The 21,081-nt window shown below is 50.2% G+C and overlaps 1 protein-coding gene across 2 annotated transcripts in view; it reads left to right on the top strand.

Annotated features, from left to right (window-relative positions):
* The window catches only part of CWC25 (CWC25 spliceosome associated protein homolog), a 33,912-nt gene that overhangs the window by 1,385 nt on the left and 11,446 nt on the right, over positions 1-21,081 (top strand). For both annotated transcript variants that reach the window (XM_055258070.2, XM_063628959.1), the window contains exons 2-4: positions 2,651-2,823; positions 16,628-16,864; positions 20,267-20,336. In XM_055258070.2, coding sequence (XP_055114045.1) covers positions 2,651-2,823; positions 16,628-16,864; positions 20,267-20,336 — 480 coding nt within the window. The remainder of the gene's footprint in view (positions 1-2,650; positions 2,824-16,627; positions 16,865-20,266; positions 20,337-21,081) is intronic.

Here is a 21,081-nt window from a genome sequence, read left to right as displayed (position 1 = left end):
AGGGTTTCTCAACGTTAGCACTCTTGACAGCTTGGCCTAGATAATTCTTTGGGGGTGTGTGGTAGTGGTGGTAGTTGGGCTGTCCTGTGCATTGTAGAATGTTTAGCAGCATCCCTGATCCCTGACCTCTAGCCACTAGACTGGAGCTATCCACCAACACCCGTCTCCACCAGTTGTGACAGCCAAAAATGACTCCAGAAGATTTTGTCCCTGGGAGCAAAATAATCTATGCTTGAGGCAGGGAGGACAAGATGGGAAGGGTTAGAGGGAGAAAGAGGGAGGGAGTGAGGGAGGAAGGACAGAAGGATGGACGGATGGTCAGACCAACTGATGGACTGAACCACAACTAACCAACTGAATGACCTGATGAAAGGGAGAGGTAGGACAAGGAGAGGAAGACAAAAGGAAGAAAAGGGAGCTCTCATTGACCGAACATTTTCCACATGCCAAGTACCTTGTGGACATGATCTTATTTTCTTAACTGGTCTCCTGGTCTCAATCCTGGCCCTCTCCAGTCCATTATCTCTTTTTTTTTTTTTTTTTTTTTTTTAAGAAGGAGTCTCGGCCAGGTGCGGTGGCTCACGCCTGTAATCCTAGCACTTTGGGAGGCTGAGGCGGGCGGATCACGAGGTCAGGAGATCGAGACCATCATGGCTAACACGGTGAAACCTGTCTCTACTAAATATACAAAAAAAATTAGCCAGGCATGGTGGCGGATGCCTGTAGTCCCAGCTACACAGGAGGCTGAGGCAGGAGAATGGCCTGAACCCGGGAGGTGGAGCTTGCAATGAGCCGAGATTGCGCCACTGCACTCCAGCCTGGGCAACATCTCAAAAAAAAAAAAAAAAAAAAAATTGGCCAGGCATGGTGGCACATGCCTGTAATCCCTTTACATGGCTTATAAGGCCCTTATTCTGCTCCTTTCTCACTTGGCTTCTTCTTGCGTCCCTGCCCCATCAGCTTGCCACATCTCCAGCCACACTGAATTATTCCTGCTATGTTCTTTCTCACCACCAGGACTGCACTTGTCTGTACTGTTCCCGACTGTTTGGAAATCTACATCTACCCCCCTCATCTCCCCTTCACACATCACCAGGCTAGTTTACAATTGTCTTTCGATATTACTTACTCTGGGGAACATTTCATTATTGGGAAAGTGAACCAAAGCAGTATCTGATGGGGAGGAGAGAGAGAAGTGTTCTTTGGGGGTGAATAGGGAGATCAGAACCAAGGAGAGATTCCTGGGAAGGAAAGTTGAAAGAGATTCTGGGTGGGTTGTATACCATGCAAGTTTAGGGCAGGTGAAGTAGACCAAGCTAAGGTAGGCTGAGTTCCAAAGAATGAATGTCCATGTCAGGCACGGTAGCTCGTGTCTGTAATCCCAGCACTTTGAGAGGCCAAAGCAGGCGGATCACCTGAGGTCGAGAGTTCGAGACCAGCCTGACCAACATGGAGAAACCCCATTTCTACTAAAAATACAAAATTAGCCGAGTGCGATGGTGCATGCCTGTAATCCCAGCTACTCAAGAGGCTGAGGCATGAGAATCATTTGAACCCACGAGGCGGAGGTTGCTGTGACCCGAGATCCTGCCATTGTACTCCAGCCTAGGCAAGAAGAGTGAAACTCTGTCTCAAGAAACAAAAAAGGCCGGGCACGGCGGCTCACCCCTGTAATCCCAGCAGTTTGGGAGGCCACTGCGGGCAGATCACGAGGTCAGGCGTTTGAGACTAGCCTGGCCAATGTGGTGAAACCCCATCTCTGCTAAAAAATACAAAAATTAGCCAGGCATGGTGGCGCGTGCCTATAGTCCCAGCTACTCAGGAGGCTGAGGCAGGAGAATTGTTGGAACCCGGGAGGCAGAGGGTGCAGTCAGCCAAGATCGCTACAATCCAGCCTAGGTGACGGAGTAAGACTCTTTTTTTTTTTTTTTTTAAAAAAAAAACAGAATGAATGTCCAGTGTCAGAAGTGCATGAGTTCTGTTCTCTTTCAAAATATGTGCTTTCCTGCTCATTACTGCATTCTTCCTGTCTTGTCATCACCAACTCCAATTTAGGTATGGCTAGTGGAAGGATGACTTGTATGCTTTTAAGGTTAAAACTGTTTGAAGGGAATTCAGGAAGGACCCGTTCTATCCTGAAGCTTTCTTGTTCTTGTGCTTGTTGTTTTGAGACGGAATCTTGCTCTGTCGCCCAGGCTGTAGTGCAGCAGTGCAGTCTCTGCTCACTGCAACCTCCGCCTCCTGGTTCAAGCGATTCTCCTGCCTCAGCCTTCTGAATAGCCTGGACTACAGGCCCACCTGCCACCACGCCCATCTAATTTTTGTATTTTCAGTAGAGACGTTTCATCATGTTGGCCAGGCTGGTCTAAAACTCCTGACCTCAAGTGATCTGCCTGCCTCTGCCTCCCAAAGTGCTGGGATTACAGGTGTGAGCCACTGTGCCTGACCTGTCCTGAAGCTTTATATGCTTGAACAACCTCCCCTTCCCCTCTAGATGTGTGAGAGATTATTGGAAGAAAACCTTGCCATTGTTGAAGACATCTTGCCCTCACACGCCTGCCTTGGGTATGGAAGGGTGGGTGAGGCAGGGCTAGTTATACCCACCACTCAGTTACCCCCCAAATTATCATCACCTTTTTGTTTACCACAGAATCTGAAGAAGAGCTGGCACCCGCAGACCCTCAGGAATGTGGAGAAAGTGTGGAAGGCCGAGCAGAAGCATGAAGCTGAGCGGAAGAAGATTGAGGAGCTTCAGCGGGAGCTGCGAGAAGAGAGAGCCCGGGAAGAGATGCAGCGCTATGCGGAGGATGTTGGGGCCGTCAAGTAAGTGAGGAGCTGGGGGTGTGCTGGTGTGTAGGGAATTGCAGAGCTATCCTGAGATGCATCATCCAGTTGTTGTATAATAGCTGAGTGCTTAAGGGCATGGGTTTTAAGGCTAGACTAACCTGGATTCTAAGGTTGGCTTTGCATGTACTAGCTGTGGAACTGTGATCAAATTTGAGAGACTTGGTTACTTCAGTAGGACCAGGGAGTAATAATACCCAATGTCTTCTTAAGGTTTGTTGAGAATCAAATGAGATAACACATAAGGACTTGCCGTAAGCCGAGCTCATGGTAGATGGCTGATAACCGTGATGGAGGATGGTTGCTCCACCCTGCTTCTCAGTATATGTTGAGGACGCAGTCCTGCCTTTGTTAATGTATTTCAGGTTTGCTTGGGCCGGGGTGGGGGACGGGGCAGGGAATGAGGTCCCATGAGAGAAGGTGGATGGTATGCTTGTCAATAAAAGCCGAGTGATTATGGCCAATCCCACTAGATTTTACCCTGCTTCAATTTCCTGTTGTAATATAGTATACGAGTAGCAGATAATAACTACCCCATCCATCTCATAAAAGGAGATGGGAGTAAATATGTTTGAGAAAATAAAAAGCATACAATATGCCGTGTATTCTTAAGTCAGAATAAAATAAAATAACAGATAGACTAAGATTGGGCACCAGGTGCGGTGGTTCATGCCTGTAATCGCTGCATTTTGGGAGGCTGAGAAATCACTTGAGCCCACGAGTTTGAGACCAGTCTGGGTAATGTAGTGAGGCTCCATCTCTGTTTAAAAATATATAGGCTGAGTGTGGTGGCTTATGCCTATAATCCCAGCACTTTGGGAGACTGAGGCAGGCAGATCACTTGAGGCCAGGAGTTCTAGACCAGTCTGTAGTAGGAACCCATCTCTACAAAAAAATAGAAAAAAATTAGCCAGGCGCAGTGGCTCATGCCTGTAATCCCAGCACTTTGGAAGGCCAAAGTGGGCAGATCACTTGATGTCAGGAGTTCGAGACCAGCCTGACCACCAACATGGTAAAACCCTGTCTCTATTAAAATACAAAAATTGGCTGGGTTTGGTGGTGCGCACCTGTAATCCCAGCTACTCAGGAGGCTGAGGCAGGAGAATTGCTTGAACTTGGGAGGCAGAAGTTTCAGTGAGCTGAGATCATGCCACTGCTCTCCAGCCTGGGCGACAGAGTGAGACTCCATCTCAAAAAAATGAACAAACAAAAAAAAATAGAGGCTGGGTGCAGTGGCTCACGCCTGTAATCCTAGCACTCTGGGAGGCCGAGATGGGCGGATCACCTGAGGTCAGGAGTTTGAGACCAGCCTGGCCAACATGGTGAAACCCCATCTCTACTAAAAAAAAAAAAAAACTGGGCGTGGTAGCGTGCATTTGTAGTCCTAGCTACTCGGGAAGCTAAGGCAAGAAAATCGCTTGAACCCAGAAGGTGGAGGTTGCAGTGAGCTGAGATTGCGCCAGTGCACTCCAGCCTGGCGACACAGTGAGACTCCATCTCAAAAAAAAAAAAAAAAATTAGCCAGCCGTGGTGGCACATGCCTGTAATCCCAGCTACTCGGGAGGCTGAGGCAGGAGAATCACTTGAACTTGGGAGTTGGAAGTTGCAGTGAGCTGAGATCACACCATTGCACTCCAGCCTGGGTGACAGAGTAAGACTTCATCTCAAAAAAAAAAGAAAGAAAGGAAAAGTTAGCTGGGCATGGTGGCATGTGCCTGTAGTCCCAGCTACTTGGGAGGCTGAGGTAGGAGGATTGCTTGAGCCCAGGAGTTCGAGGCTACAGTGAGCTATGATTTTGCCACTGATTTCGGCCTGGGTGACAGAGTGAGACTCTGCCTCTGAGTAAATAAATAAATAAATAATTAAGTAAAAATTGATTTTAGACTGAATACCCATTAGTCATAAGCCGAGGTACTATCCAAAGGTAAAAATTGTTTTGACATTTTTATTCACCAAAGCATTACACATTATGTGTTCAATTTATCAGAAATTTGGGCTTTTGTGGAGTCTGATTAATGAGGTCAGAGTACAGATGCACAACTGTAGAGAAAGGAGCCAGCATTGTTGCAGACTCATGCGTGTTTGTCTGTTGTGAATGGGGGAAGGTGATTTTATATGCTTTGTTTTGTTTTGTTTTGTTTTGCCCTATCACACGTCCTGCAATATTGTAAAACACTAAGATCAGCATTTGGTTCTCTCTGCCCCTTCTGTTTTTGGTCTTTGCTGCTGATGTATTTAGATGACTTAAGTATTCATCTGTTTGTTTTGTATAGTTCTTTACATGGTGTCATTTTTTTAATTTAACCTATAAAATGCCACTAAAAAACTCTTCACTATTTAACAGTTCATTTCTGTGGTTCAGATAATGTTTTCTATGTTTGTAATGCATCTCTCTTAGAACAAATGAGGCCTTTAATACACATATTATTAGGGCTCACCAAGTCACTCTTTGCAACAGTGTTTCTTTAGTATGTACTGATAATGATGGAAAATTGCATTTCCCAGACACCAGTCTATGCTGGTGTTTTTCAACCCTTGCACTTTAGAAGGAGCTTGGAAGGGCCAGGAACAGTGTCTCACACCTGTAATCCCAGCACTTTGGGAGGCCGAGGTGGGCCAATCACCTGAAGTCGGCAGTTTGAGACCAGCCTGACCAACATGGTAAAACCCCGTCTCTACTAAAAAAAATACAAAATTAGCTGGGCGTGGTGGTGGGTGCCTATAGTCCCTGCTACTCAGGAGGCTGAGGCAGGAGAATCTCTTGAACCCGGGAGGCGGAGGTTGCCGTGTGCCGAGATTGCACCACTGCACTCCAGCCTGGGCAATGAGCGAAACTCCATCACACACACACACACACACACACACACACACACACACAAAGAAAGGTAGATGGGAGCAAGTCCTACCCGAGCAGATTTCTTCTGAAGAGAAGGGAGTGTGGGAGGCAAAGGCATATATGTGTTTTATTTATTTATTATTGTTATTATTTTATTTTATTTATTTTGAGATGACGTCTTGCTCTGTCGCCTCAGAGCTGAAGTGCAGTGGCACGCAATCTCGGCTCACTGCAACGTCTGCCTTCCGAGTTCAAGCGATTCTCCTGCCTCAGCCTCCCGAGTAGCTGGGACTACAGGTGCACTGTACCATGCCCAACTAATTTTTGTATTTTTATTAGAGATGGGGTTTCACCATGCTGTCCAGGCTGGTCTCGAACTCCTGACCTTGTGATCCTCCTGCCTTGGCCTCCCAAAGTGCTGGGATTACAGGTTTGAGCCACCACGCCTGGCCTTATTTATTATTTATTAATTCATCAATTTATTTATTGAGACAGGGTCTTGGTCTGTCATCCTGGCTGGAGTGCAGTGGCATGATCATGGCTCCCTACAGCTTTGACCTCCTGGGCTCAAGCGATCCTCCCACCTCAGCCTCACCCAGCCTTTTTTTTATTTTTTAAGACAGGGTCCAGCTGGGCATGGTGACTTATGCCTGTAATCTCAGCACTTGGGAGGCAAGGCCGATGGATTACTTGAGGTTAGGAGTTCAAGACCAGCCTGGCCAACATGGTGAAACCCCGTCTCTAAAAATACAAAAACTTAGCCAAGTGTGGTGGTGTGTGTCTATAGTCCCAGCTACTCGGGAGGCTGAAGCGGGAGAATCGCTTGAACCTGGGAGGTGGAGGTTGCAGTGAGCCGAGATCGTGTCACTGGACTCCAGCCTGGGTGACGGAGCAAGACTGCGTATCAAAAAAAAAAAAAAAAAAAAAAAAAAAAAAAAGACAGGGTCTGGCTCTGTTGCCCAGTCTGGAATGCAGTTGTGTGATCTTGGCTCACTGCAACCTCCACCTCCTGGGCTGAAGTCATCCTCCCACTTCAGCCTCAAGTACCTGGGACCGCAGGCACACACCACCACACCTGGCTAATTTTTGCATTTTTTGTAGAGACGACAGGCTTTTACCATGTTGCCGAGGCTGTTCTTGAACTCCTGAGCTCAATCCATCTCCCATCTTGGCCTCCCAAAGTGCTGGGATTATAGGTGTGAGCCACCGTGTAGAGACAGGGTCTCACTATGTTGCCCAGACTGGTCTTGACCTCCTGAGCTCAAGTGATCCTCCTGCCTGGGCCTGATTACAGACATCAGCCACCGTGCCCAGCTAATATACACGTTTTGTTTGTTTGTTTTTTGAGATGGAGTTTCGCTCTGTCACCCAGGCTGGAGTCCAGTGGCACGATCTCAACTTACTGCAACCTCCATCTCCCAGGTTCAAGTGATTCTTCTGCCTTAGCCTCCTGAGTAGCTGGGATTACATCTGCACGCCACCACGCCTGGCTAATTTTTTTTTCTTTTCTTTTTCTTTTTTGAGACAGAGTCTCGCTCTGTCATCCAGGCTGGAGTGCAGTGGTGTGATCTCGGTTCACTGCAAGCTCCGCCTCCTGGGTTCATGCCATTCTCCTGCCTTAGCCTTCCGAGTAGCTGGGACTACAGGCGCCCGCCACCACGCCTGGCTAATTTTTTGTATTTTTAGTAGAGATGGTGTTTCACCGTGTTAGCCAGGATGGTCTCAATCTTCTGATCTCGTGATCGGCCCACCTCGGCCTCCCAAAGTGCTGGAATTACAGGCATGAGCCACCACGCCCAGCCACGCCTGGCTAATTTTTGTATTTTTAGTAGAGACAGGGTTTCACCATATTGGCCAGGCTGGTCTCGAACTCCTGACCTCGTGATCCGCCTGCCTCGGCCTCCCAAAGTACTGGGATTACAGGCATGAGCTACCACGCCTGGCCAATATACACGTTTTAAAATCTCCCTGGGTGATTCTTATGCTCAGCTTCAATTGAAAACTTGTTCTGTATCCTTAATGATAGCAACAGCAAAGATCCATAGATCATTTTGCTTTGTTTTTTTTTTTTTTTTTGTGACGGAGTCTCGCTCTGTCGCCCAGGCTGGAGTGCAGTGGCGCAATCTCGGCTCACTGCAAGCTCCGCCTCCCGGGTTCACGCCATTCTCCTGCCTCAGCCTCTCCGAGTAGCTGGGACTACAGGCGCCCGCCACCACGCCCGGCTAATTTTTTGTATTTTTAGAAGAGATGGGGTTTCACCGTGGTCTCGATCTCCTGACCTCGTGATCCGCCCACCTCGGCCTCCCTAAGTGCTGGGATTACAAGCGTGAGCCACTGCGCCCGGCATCATTTTGCTTTTAGAAGCTTTGCCGCCAACTATGTCCTCATTTAAAAACTCAGTAATAATAAGAGATAGCAGTTACTAGCTCCACTTTATTTATTTATATATTTATTTTTTGAGACAGAGTTGCACTCTGTCACCCAGGCTGGAGTGCAGTGATATGATCATGGCTCACTGCACTCTTGACCTGAGCTCAAGGGATCCTCCTGCCTTAGCCTCCTGAGTAGCTGGGACTACAGGTGTGTACCACCACACCTGGCTAATTTTTTATTTTTTTGTAGAGATGAGGTCTTTTTATTTTGCCCAGGCTGGTCTCAATCTCTTGGGCTCAAGTGATCCTCCTGCTTTGGCCCCTCAAACTGCTGAGATTATAGGTGTAGACATGAGCCACTGTACCCACCCTATTTTTTATTTTTTTTGAGATGGGGTCTTGCTTTGTTGCCCAGGCTAGTGTGTACAATCATAGTTCAATAGTTCAATACAGGCTTAACCCTTGGACTTAAGTGATCCTCCTGCCTCAGCCTCCAGAGTAGCTGGGACTGCAGGCATTTTTTGTAGAGGTGGGGTCTTGCTATGTTGCCCAGGCTATAGCTCCATTTTAGAGATGAGGATACAGAGGTGCACAGAAGGAACTAGCCCGGAGTTATCCAGAGGCCAAATCCTGTGACTCTGGATCTCAGCTATGCGATATGTTCTCTCATGAGTGGGCATGAGTGGGCCTGATATTAGTTGAGTCTTTTTAAAACTAGATAGAGGCTAGGGGCAGTGGCTCATGCCTTTAATCCCAGCATTTTGGGAGGCCGAGGCGGGTGGATCACTTGAGGTCAGGAGTTCGAGACCAGCCTGGCCAACATGGTGAAACCCCATCTCTACTGAAAATAATGAAAATTATCGACGGGCGCAGTGGCTCACACCTGTAATCCCAGCACTTTGGGAGGCCGAGGTGGGCGGATCATGAGGTCAGGAGTTTGAGACCAGCCTGACCAACATGGTGAAACCCTGTCTCTTACTAAAAATACAAAAATTAGCCGGGCGTGGTGGCGCACAGCTATAATTCCAGCTACTCTGGAGGCTGAGGCAGGAGAATCACTTGAACCTGTGAGGTGGAGGTTGCAGTGAGCTGAGATTGTGCCATTGCACTCCAGCCTGGGCAACAGGTAAGACTCCATCTCAAAAAAAAAAAAAAGACTAGCTAGAGCCATGCAGTTACTACTTTATAGAGGTTTCCATCTTCCTTTTTTTTTTTTTTTTTTTTTTTTGAGATGGAGTCTGGCTCTATCACCCAGACTGGAGTGCAGCGGTGTGATCTTGGCTCACCGCAACCTCTGCCTCCCGAGTTTAAGCGATTCTTCTGCCTCAGCCTGCTGAGTAGCTGGGATTACAGGCGTGCACCACCATATCAGGCTAACTTTCATATTTTTGTTAGAGACAGTTTTGCCATGTTGGCCAGGCTGGTCTCGAATTCCTGACCTCAAGCCTGCCTCGGCCTCCCAAAGTGTTGGGATTACAGGCGTGAGCCACCCCACCTGGCCCCATCTTCATTTTTCCCATCCGTTTGTATTTGACCCTGTTATCTTTCCCTTGGAAATCTGTTGCTCCTTTGACTGCAGGTTCCTGGTCCTCTTGACTTTATACATGATTCCTTCTCTTAATTTTTTTTTGAGACAGAGTCTTACTCTGTTGTCCAGGCTAGAGTGCAATGGCGTGATCTCAGCTCACTGCAATCTCTGCCTCCCGGGCTCAAGGGATTCTCCTGCCTCAGCCTTCTGAGTAGCTGGGACTATAGGCATGTGCCACCACGCCTGGCTAATTTTTGTATTTTTAGTAGAGACAAGGTTTTACCATGCTGGCCAGGCTGTTCTCAAATTCCTGACTTCGGGTGATCTGCCTACCTTGGCCTCCCAAAGTGCTGGGATTACAGGTGTCAGCTACAGCACCCAGCTGGTTTTATTTTTGTTATTTATTTTATTTTATTTTTTGAGATGGAGTCTCACTCTGTCGCCCAGGCTGGAGTGCAGTGGTGCGATCTTGGCTCGCTGCAACCTCTGCCTCCTGGGTTCAAGCGGTTCTCTTGCCTTTGCCTCCTGAGTAACTGAGATTACAGGCCCACATCACCACGCCTGGCTAATTTTATTTTATTTTATTTATTTATTTATTTTTTTGAGATGGAGTCTCGCTCTGTCGCCCAGGCTGGAGTGCAGTGGCGCAATCTCAGCTCACTGCAAGCTCCGCCTCCCGGGTTCACGCCATTCCTGCCTCAGCCTCTCCGAGTAGCTGGGACTACAGGCGCCCGCCACCACGCCCGGCTGATTTTTTTTTTTTGTTTTTTGTTTTTTGTTTTTTTTTTTAATTTTTTTTTTTTATTAATTTTTTTTGCATACAAAAACAATAAACATTTTCTAAAAATACATACAAACAAAAAGATGCGTATCAAACATATTAGGAAGGTTGCACATGGGAAGTCGGGGAATAGAAATGGGGGTGGGAGTTAAAATAAATGAGAGAGGGACTTTATATGGATCAGTGATAATAACTCAATCCTCTATTTGACAAAGAAGAGGGAGAAGGAAGAGGAAGAAAAAGAAAGTGGGATAAAGGATCAGAAAGGGAGGAAAATAGAAAAAATTAGAGTATGACTCCAGGGTAGACCTGTTTTGTTGTCATTGAGTTGGTTGGTTGGTTTGTCTGTTGTATTCTTCATGTTTCGCCAAGTTGGCCAGACTGGTCTCGAACTCCTAGCCCGAAGTGATCAACCCACCTCGCCCCCCAGAGTGCCGGGACCACAGGCGTGAGCCACCACGTCCAGCCCCCACATTGCTTCTGGCCTCCGTGGTAGACCTCCCAGACGGAGCGGCCAGGCAGAGGAGCTCCTCACTTCTACCTAGACACGGGGCGGCCGGGCAGAGGGGCTCCTCACTTCCCAGACGGGGCGGCCAGGTAGAGACGCTCCTCACTTCTTCCCAGACGATAGGTGGCCGGGCAGAGGCGCTCCTCACTTCCCAGACGATGGGTGGTCGGGCAGAGGCGCTCCTCACTTCCCAGACGATGGGTGGCCGGGCAGAGGCGCTCCTCACTTCTTCCCGGACGGGGCGGCCGGGCAGAGGCGCTCTTCACTTCTTCCCGGACAGGGCGCCCGGGCAGAGGCGCTCCTCACTTCCCAGACGATGGGTGGCCGGGCAGAGGCACTCCTCACTTCCCAGATGGGGCGGCCGGGCAGAGGCGCTCCTCACTTCCCAGACGGTGGGTGGCCGGGCAGAGGCGCTCCTCACTTCCCAGACGGTGGGTGGCCGGGCAGAGGCGCTCCTCACTTCCCAGACGATGGGTGGCCGGGCAGAGGCGCTCCTCACTTCTTCCTGGATGGGGCAGCCGGGCAGAGGCGCTCCTCACTTCCCAGACGGGGCGGCCGGGCAGAGGCGCTCCTCACTTCCCAGACGATGGGTGGCCGGGCAGAGGCGCTCCTCACTTCTTCCCGGACGGGGCGGCCGGGCAGAGGCGCTCCTCACTTCTTCCCGGACGGGGCGGCCGGGCAGAGGCGCTCCTCACTTCTTCCCGGACGGGGCGGCCGGGCAGAGGCGCTCCTCACTTCTTCCCGGACGGGGTGCCCGGGCAGAGGCGCTCCTCACTTCTTCCCGGACGGGGCGGCCGGGCAGAGGCGCTCCTCACTTCTTCCCGGACGGGGCGGCCGGGCAGAGGCGCTCCTCACTTCTTCCCGGACGGGGCGCCTGGGCAGAGGCGCTCCTCACTTCTTCCCGGACGGGGCGGCCGGGCAGAGGCGCTCCTCACTTCTTCCCGGACGGGGTGCCCGGGCAGAGGCGCTCCTCATTTCTTCCCGGACGGGGCGGCCGGGCAGAGGCGCTCCTCACTTCCCAGACGGGGCGGCCGGGCAGAGGCGCTCCTCACTTCTTCCCGGACGGGGCGGCCGGGCAGAGGCGCTCCTCACTTCTTCCCGGACGGGGCGGCCGGGCAGAGGCGCTCCTCACTTCCCAGACGGGGCGGCCGGGCAGAGTTACTCCTCACTTCCCAGACGGGGCGGCCGGGCAGAGGCGCTCCTCACTTCCCAGACGGGGCGGCCGGGCAGAGGCCCTCCTCACTTCCCAGACGGTGGGTGGCCGGGCAGAGGCGCTCCTCACTTCTTCCCGGATGGGGCGGCCGGGCAGAGGCGCTCCTCACTTCTTCCCGGACGGGGCGGCCGGGCAGAGGTGCTCCTCATTTCTTCCCGGACGGGGCGGCCGGGCAGAGGCGCTCCTCACTTCCCAGACGGGGCGGCCGGGCAGAGGCGCTCCTCACTTCTTCCCGGACGGGGCGGCCGGGCAGAGGCGCTCCTCACTTCCTCCCGGACGGGGCGGCCGGGCAGAGGCGCTCCTCACTTCCTCCCGGACGGGGCGGCCGGGCAGAGGCGCTCCTCACTTCCTCCCGGACGGGGCGGCCGGGCAGAGGCGCTCCTCACTTCCTCCTGGACGGGGCGGCCGGGCAGAGGCGCTCCTCACTTCCTCCCGGACGGGGCGTTCGGGCAGAGGCGCTCCTCACCTCCCGGACGATGGGAGGCCGGGCAGAGGCGCTCCTCACTTCCCAGACGGTGGGTGGCCGGGCAGAGGCGCTCCTCACTTCCCAGACGGTGGGTGGCCGGGCAGAGGCGCTCCTCACTTCCCAGACGGTGGGTGGCCGGGCAGAGGCGCTCCTCACTTCCCAGACGGTGGGTGGCCGGGCAGAGGCGCTCCTCACTTCCCAGACGGTGGGTGGCCGGGCAGAGGCGCTCCTCACTTCCCAGACGGGGCGGCCGGGCAGAGGCGCTCCTCACTTCCCAGACAGTGGGTGGCCGGGCAGAGGCGCTCCTCACTTTCCAGACGGTGGGTGGCCCGGCAGAGGCGCTCCTCACTTCCCAGACGGTGGGTCGCCGGGCAGAGGCGCTCCTCACTTCCCAGACGGGGCGGCCGGGCAGAGGCGCTCCTCACTTCCCAGACGGGGCGGCCAGGCAGAGGTGCTCCTCACTTTCCGGACGGGGCGGCCGAGTAGAGGCGCTCCCCACCTTCCAGATGGGGCGGCGGCCGGGCAGGGGCTGCAATCCCAGCACCCTGGTAGGCCAAGGCAGGCGGCTGGGGGGTAGAGGCTGCCGCGAGGCCAGACCACGCCACCGCACTCCAGCCCGGGCAACACCGAGCACTGGGTGAGCGAGACTCCGTCTGTAGTCCCAGTACCGCGGGAGGCTGAGGCGGGCAGAGCACTCGGCGTCAGGAGCTGGCGACCAGCGTGGCCAAGATGGCGAACGCGTGCCTGCATCCAAAGGAGAAGAGGCAGGCAGCGGTCGCGTGCGCCGGCAGTCCCAGGCAGTCCGCGGCGGGCAGCAGCAAGCCGAGTAGATTGTAGACTGTGCCAGAGAGGGAAGGAAGGAAAGAAAGAAAGAGAGAGAGAGAGAGAGAGAGAAAGAAAACTTTTTTTTGTATTTTTAGTAGAGACGGGGTTTCACCGTGGTCTCGATCTTCTGACCTCGTGATCCGCCCACCTTGGCCTCCCAAAGTGCTGGGATTACAAGCGTGAGCCACTGCGCCCGGCACGCCTGGCTAATTTTAGTATTATAAGTAGAGACGGGGGTTTCACCATGTTGGTCAGGCTGGTCTTGAACTCCTGACCTCGTGATCTGCCCGCTTTAGCCTCCCAAAGTGCTGGGATTACAGGCGTGAGCCACTGCGCCCGTCCTATTATTTATTATTATTATTTTTTGAGTCAGAGTCTTGCTGTGTCTCCCAGGCTGGAGTGCAGTGGCACGATCTCAGCTCACTGCAGCCTCCACCTCCCAGGTTCAAGCAATTCTCCTGCTTCAGTCTGCTGAGTAGCTGGGATTACAGGCGTGTGCCACCACGCCTGGCTAATTATTATTATTATTATTTTTTTTTGTGACAGAGTCTCGCTCTGTCGCCAGACTTGAGTGCAGTGGTGCGATCTCGGCTCACTGTAACCTCTGCCTCTTGGGTTCAAGTGATTCTCCTGCCTCAGCCTCCCGAGTAGCTGGGACTACAGGCACGCACCACCAGGTCCAGCTAATTTTTGTATTTTTAGTAGAGACGGTGTTTCACCATGTTGGCCTGGATGGCCTCGGTCTCTTGACCTTGTGATCCTCCCGTCTTGGCCTCCCAAAGTGCTGGGATTACAGGCGTGAGTCACTGTGCCTGGCCTAATTTTTTTGTATTTTTAGTAGAGACGGCATTTCACCATGTTGGCCAGGCTAGTCTCGAACTCCTGACCTCAAGTGATCTGCCCGCCTAGGCCTCCCAAAGTGCTGGGATTATAGGTGTGAGCCACAGTGCCCAGCCCCATGATCAATTCTTTTTTTTTTTTTTTGAGACCGAGTCTCGCACTGTCACCTGCATTGGAGTACAATGGTGTGATTGGAGTACAATGGCGTGATCTCAGCACATTGCAACCTCCACTTCTTGGGTTCAAGCGATTCTCCTCCCTTAGCCTCCCGAGTAGCTGGGACTACAGGCGTGTACCACCACGCCTGGCTAGTTTTTTGTATTTTTAGTAGAGATGGGGTTTCACTGTGGTAGCCAGGCTGGTCTTGATCTCCTGACCTCGTGATCAGCCTGTCTTGGCCTCCCAAAGTTCTAGGATTACAGGTGTGAGCCACCACGCCCAGCTGATCAATTCTTAATTATAGACTACAGTGTTTCTCAGACTCATTTTTTTAATATGAAAAAAAAATTCTAAAGGGTCTTAGGGCCGGGCGTGGTTGCTCACACCTGTAATCCCAGCACTTTGGGAGGCCAAGGCTGGCAGATCACGGGGTCAGGAGATCGACCAGCCTGGCCAACACGGTGAAACCTCGTCTCTACTAAAAGTACAAAAAATTAGCCAGTCTTAGTGACACATGCCTATAGTCCCAGCTATTCGGGAGGCTGAGGCAGGAGAATAACTTGAACCTGGGAGGCAGAGGTTGCTGTGAGCTGAGATCGCTCCACTGCACTCCAGCCTGGGCAACAGAGTGAGACTCTGTCTGGGAAAAAAAAAAAAAGGGGTCATGGCCCTCCAGTGTTGGTTTAAATTATTCTTACTAAAAGTGTCCAAGCATGCAACTAGGAAAACATTCTTTATGCTCACAGTTGTTATATAACCTCAAAAACAAGTATACACATTTAAAAAGTCATATTCAGGTTGGGCATGGTGGCTCACCCTTGTAATCCCAACACTTTGGAGGCAGAGGCGGCAGGAGGATCACTTAAGGCCAGTAGTTTGAGACCAGCCTGGGCAACACAGCAAGTCCCATCTGTTTAAAAATTGAAAAAATAAAAAATCAGCAAGGCATGATGGTGCATCCCTGTAGTCCCAGCTACTTGGGAGGCTGAGGCAGGAGGATTTGTTGAGCCCAGGAATTCAAGGCTGCAGTGAGCCATGATCTCACCACTGCATTCCAGCCTGGGTGACAGAGTGAGACCCTGTGTCTAAAAAAAAAAAGAACAAAAAAATCATATTCAAAAAGCATTTAATTTCAGGTTATAGATAATACTGTCGATGAAAGTACTTTCCTTCTTGCAGTGTAAATGTAGTATTGGTTGCTTCCACGCATGCTCTTATGAATTTAGCCTGCCTTTACTGTCTGTGGTATGAGGGTTCCACTTTCTCACCACTTTTTTCTCCCAGAACCGCAGGGAAATGTTTGTGTGGCATGATGCTGTGACTTAATTTGGCCCCTAGATGGCTGAGACCAGGGTTTATTCACTTGTGAATCCTAGATAGTTACGTAATGATTCATGTATTCAATGTTTGGCTCTTTTGGCTTGAAAGTGTCACTTATTCAGTTACCTCTGATTTTTTCCCATCATCCCCTCGAATACGTAGTGTTACCGCTGGTGTCTGTGTGCCCACAAGCACCAAGATGCACAATCAATGCAGCTGCATATGTGGTCACTGAAATTGTTCTTGATGGTAAGATGGTGATGTAGAATGTGCTTATTCATTGTTTTAGGTCATCTTGGAAATGAAAGCATAATATAAAGACTCTGTAAAGGAGACTCGAGAAGCTCCGAGCCAAGATCCATGCCCCATGTTGAGGAATACTAGTTTTCCTTATAAATTGCTTTATGTGTGTGAATATTCTCTCTCCATTCACTCGTAAGCCTCATGAAGACAAGCACCATTTATTTATTTATTTATTTGAGACAAGGTCTGGCTCCGTCACCTAGGCTGGAGTGCAGTGGTGTGATCTTACTGCAACCTCTGCCTCCCAGGTTCAAGTGATTTTCCTGCCTCATCCTTCGAAGTAGGTGGGATTACAGGCATCCGCCACCACGCCTGGCTAATGTTTTGTATTTTTAGTAGAGATGGGGTTTCATCATGTTGGCCAGGCTGGTCTCGAACTTCTGACCTCAAGTGATCGGACTGCTTCGGCCTCCCAAAGTGGTGGGATTACAGGCATGAGCCACTGCACGCAACCCGCACTATTTCTTCATGCCGGCCACATGGGGTGCCATGTTTATCGCATGGTAGGTGCTAGTAGAATGAATTCTTTGATCAGCTGTGGTTCTCTCTCCCTTGTATTCAGGTTTTATGTGTAGGTTTGCAGAAGTCTGCTTCTTAAAGAAATTGTATTTATTTTTCTTCCCTTGAACCAGGAAAAAAGAAGAAAAGTTGGACTGGATGTACCAGGGTCCTGGTGGGATGGTGAACCGTGACGAGTACCTGCTGGGGCGCCCCATTGACAAATATGTTTTTGAGAAGATGGAGGAGAAGGAGGCAGGCTGCTCTTCTGAAACAGGACTTCTCCCAGGCTCTATCTTTGCCCCATCAGGTGCCAGTTCCCTTCTTGACATGGCCAGCAAGATCCGGGAGGACCCACTCTTCATCATCAGGTACTAATGGGGGGCTGGGAAGGGGGTTTGTTACAGATGCTTTGAGACCCTGCTAAGGCCATTGATTCTCTTGCTTTACAGTTTTCTCTTCGCTTTTTTTTTTTTTTGAGACGGAGTCTCGCTCTGTCACCCAGGCTGAAGTGCAGTGGCATGATCTCGGCTCACTACAAGCTCCATCTCCCGGGTTCACGCCATCCTTCTGCCTCAGCCTCCCGAGTAGCTGGGATTACAGGCACCCACCACCACGCCCGGCTAATTTTTGTTGTATTTTTTAGCAGAGACAGGGTTTCACCATGTTAGCCAGGATGGTCTCAATCTCCTGACCTCGTGATCCGCCCGCCTTGGCCTCCCAAAGTGCTGGGATTACAGGCGTGAGCCACTACACCTGGCCTTCCCTTTGCTTTTATCTGCCATATAAAGAATTTGTTTCCATTTGGGCTTCCTAATGCTGGGAAGGAGGCTCTATTAAGGGTGCCTGCCTGACCTAGGCCATTTGCAAAGATACTGGCCAATGCACTAGCCCAGCTTTATTCATTTACCTTTGGCCCTTAAACAAAAATAGGAGTCAGAAACAAGGTGGAAAAGGTTGTCACCTTCTTAGAAGCTTGGGAATGTGCGTAGTGCTGACTAAGTAGGTGAACAGGCCTTCTTACGCCCATCTCTTTTTTCAGGTAGGGAGGGGAAGGGAAGCAGAACCCTTCAAAAAGAAACTTGCGAATCTTACTTGGAACCCTAGTATGTAGTACTAGAGTTGCAGTTTGGGTGCTAAATGAAGATAGACTGTGCATATTATTATTTATTTTAGTTTAATTTGTATTTTAATTCTAATATATAAGATTCAACATTGAAATATGTTTATTTTTTATTTACATTTTTTTCTTTTCTTTCTTTTTTTTTTTTTTTTTTTTTTGAGAAGGAGTCTCGCTCTGTTGCCCAGCCTGGAGTATAGTAGTGTGATCATGGCTCACTGCAACCTCCACCTCCCGGGTTCAAGGGATTCTCCTGCCTTAGCCTCCCAAATAGTTGGGATTACAGGTGCCCACCACCACGCCCGGCTAATTTTGTATTTTTGTTAGAGATGGGGTTTCGCCATGTTGGCCAGGCTGGTCTGGAACTCCTGACCTCAGGTCATCTGCCCACCTCGGCCTCCCTAAGTGCTGGGATTACAGGCATGAGCCACTGCGCCCAGCCTATTTACAGTTTTTCTTTTGCAAATTCTCTTTTTTTTTTTTTGAGACGAAGTCTCGCTCTTTCGCCCAGGCCAGACTGCAGTGACGCGATCTCAGCTCGCTGCAAGCTCCGCCTCCCGGGTTGATGCCATTCTCCTGCCTCAGCCTCCCAAGTAGCTGGGACTACAGGCTCCTGCCACTGCGCCTGGCTAATTTTTTGTATTTTTTTAGTAGAGATGGGGTTTCACCGTGTTAGCCAAGATGGTCCCTGACCTCCTGATCCACCCGCCTCGGCCTCCCAAAGTGCTGGGATTACAGGCGTGAGCCACCGTGCCCGGCCAATACTGCAAATTCTCTTTAAAGTTATTTATCTTAACCATATCCTGGAAAAAAAAGAAAAAATGTTATTTATCAAAGATATTATATAGGTTGCAAATATTTTGTCCCATTTTGTTAGTGTCTTAGTTTATTGTGGCAAAATATACGTAACATAGAATGTCCCATTTTAACCATTTTCATACGTACAGTTCAGTGTATTAAATACATTCACAGTGTTGCCAGGCGCAGTGGCTCGCTCCTGAATCCCAGCACTTTGGGAGGCCGAGGCGGGTGGATCACGAGCTCAGGAGATCGAGACCATCCTGGGTAACATGATGAAAACCCGTCTCTACTAAAAATACAAAAAATTAGCCGGGCGTGGTGGCAGGCTTCTGTAGTCCAGCTACTTGGGAGGCTGAGGCAGGAGAATGGCGTGAACTGAGGCGGAGCTGGCAGTGAGCTGAGATCGCACCACTGCACTCTAGCCTGGGCAACAGAGCGAGACTCTGTCTCAAAAAAATAAAAATAAAAATAAATAAATAAATAAATAAATAAATACAGTCACAGTGTTGTGCAACCATCACCACAGCCTGTCTCCAGAACTCTTTTGCCATTCTGAATTGAAACTCTATACCCATCAAAAAACAACTCACGGCCGGAAGCAGTAGCTCACGCCTGTAATCCCAGCACTTCAGGAGGCCGAGGCGGGCGGATCACGAGGTCAGGAGATCGAGACCATCTTGGCTAACACGGTGAAACCCCATGTCTACTAAAAATACAAAAAATTAGCCAGGCGTGGTGGCAGGCGCCTGTAGTCCCAGCTACTCGAGAGGCTGAGGCAGGAGAATGGCATGAACCCAGGAGGAGGAGTTTGCAGTGAGCTGAGATCGCACCACTGCACTCCAGCCTGGGTGAAAGAGTGAGACTGCGTCTCAAAAAAAAAAAAAAAACAACTGACGCCGGGTACGGTAGATCACACCTGTAATCCCAGCACTTTGGGAGGCTGAGACAGATGGATTGCTTGAGCCCAGGAAATTGAGACCAGCCTGAGCAACATGGTGAAACCCCATCTCTATAAGAAATATAAAAATTAGCTGGGCATGGTGGCGGGTGCCTATAGTCCCAGCTACTTGGGAAGCTGATGTGGGAGTATCACTTGAGCCCAGGCGGTCAAGGCTGCAGTAAGCCATGATCATGCCACTGCACTGCAGCCTGGACGACTGAGCATGACTCTTTTTTTTTTTTTTGAGACAATCTCTTATATTTGGGGGAGATTTTTGGCTTTGACACCATCATGTAGTTTTTTATTTATTTATTTATTTTTGAGACAGGGTCTCACTCTGTCACCCAGACTGGAGTGCAGTGGCACAATCTCAGCTCACTGCAACCTCCGCCTCCTGGGTTTAAGTTATTCTCCCACTTCAGCCTCCCGAGTAGCTAGGACCGCAGGTGCGTGCTGCTACCACGCCCGGCTAATTTTTTTTTTTTGATAGAGATGAGGTTTCACCATGTCGGCGAGGCTGGTCTTGAACTTCTGACCTCAAGTAATCTGCCTGCCCCAGCCTCCCAAAGTGTTGGGATTACAGGTGTGAGATGAGCCACTGCACCCAGCCCGATCATCATGTAGATTTTTTTTTTTTTTTTTTTTTGGAGACAGAGTCTTGCTCTGTTGCCCAGGCTGGAGTGCAGTGGCACAGTCTCGGCTCACTGCAATCTCTGCCTCCCAGGTTCAAGCGATTCTCCTCCCTCAGCCTCTCAAGTAGCTGGGATTACAGGTGCACACCACCACACCCAGCTAATCATGTAGATTTTAACATGGGCCCGTTTGTATGTACATGTTCAGAGAAAAAGTTACTCCATAGAATTTGGAGAAAAGAAATAGTCATGAATTTTATAATTATCTGTCTTTATTTAGGAAGAAGGAGGAGGAGAAAAAACGAGAGGTATTAAATAATCCAGTGAAAATGAAGAAAATCAAAGAATTGGTAAGTAGTATATCAGATAAGCACCAAGAGCATCTTTTAGCCATATAACGTGAGAACCTCTCTCCATTTACTCTCAGCTTACCAGGGGAAAAACAGAATGACCTCTAAAACTTTTGTCTTTTAGAGACCATGTTGTGGCTATTTTATGTAATCATTTTTTTGTTTTTGAGACGGAGTTTCAATCTTGTTGCCCAGGCTGGAGTGCAATGGTGTGATCTCAGCTCACCACAACCTCCGCCTCCCGGGTTCAAGCGATTCTCCTGCCTCAGCCTCCCTAGTAGCTGGGATTACAGGCATGTGCCACCACGCCTGGCTAATTTTGTACTTTTAGTAGAGACAGGGTTTATTCATATTGGTCAGGTTGGTTATGTTATGTAATCTTAATTTATTAAGCTTGATTTTGGTTGAACGTCTTTTGGGTGGGAGAATGCACCATGTGATGTCGTTTTTCCAGAAAAAGAGTGTGGGCTAAGCCTGTGGAAAGCATTACCATGCAGTGTGTTCAGGAGGTCAGAGTATGCCCTTGGTCGTGGTATAAAGCTTCTAGGGTCCGGGCGCGGTGGCTCACGCCTATAATCCCAGCATTTTGGGAGGCCAAGGTGGGTGGATCACCTGAGGTCGGGAGTTCGAGACCAGCCTGACCAACATGGAGAAACACTGTCTCTACTAAAAATTCAAAATTAGCTGGGGTGGTGGTGCATGCCTGTAATCCCAGCTACTTGGGAGGATGAGGCAGGAGAATTGC

Source organism: Symphalangus syndactylus, chromosome 20 (assembly GCF_028878055.3).
Source record: "Symphalangus syndactylus isolate Jambi chromosome 20, NHGRI_mSymSyn1-v2.1_pri, whole genome shotgun sequence".
Taxonomy (NCBI): domain Eukaryota; kingdom Metazoa; phylum Chordata; class Mammalia; order Primates; family Hylobatidae; genus Symphalangus; species Symphalangus syndactylus.
This window is presented reverse-complemented; position numbering and strand designations above follow the sequence as displayed.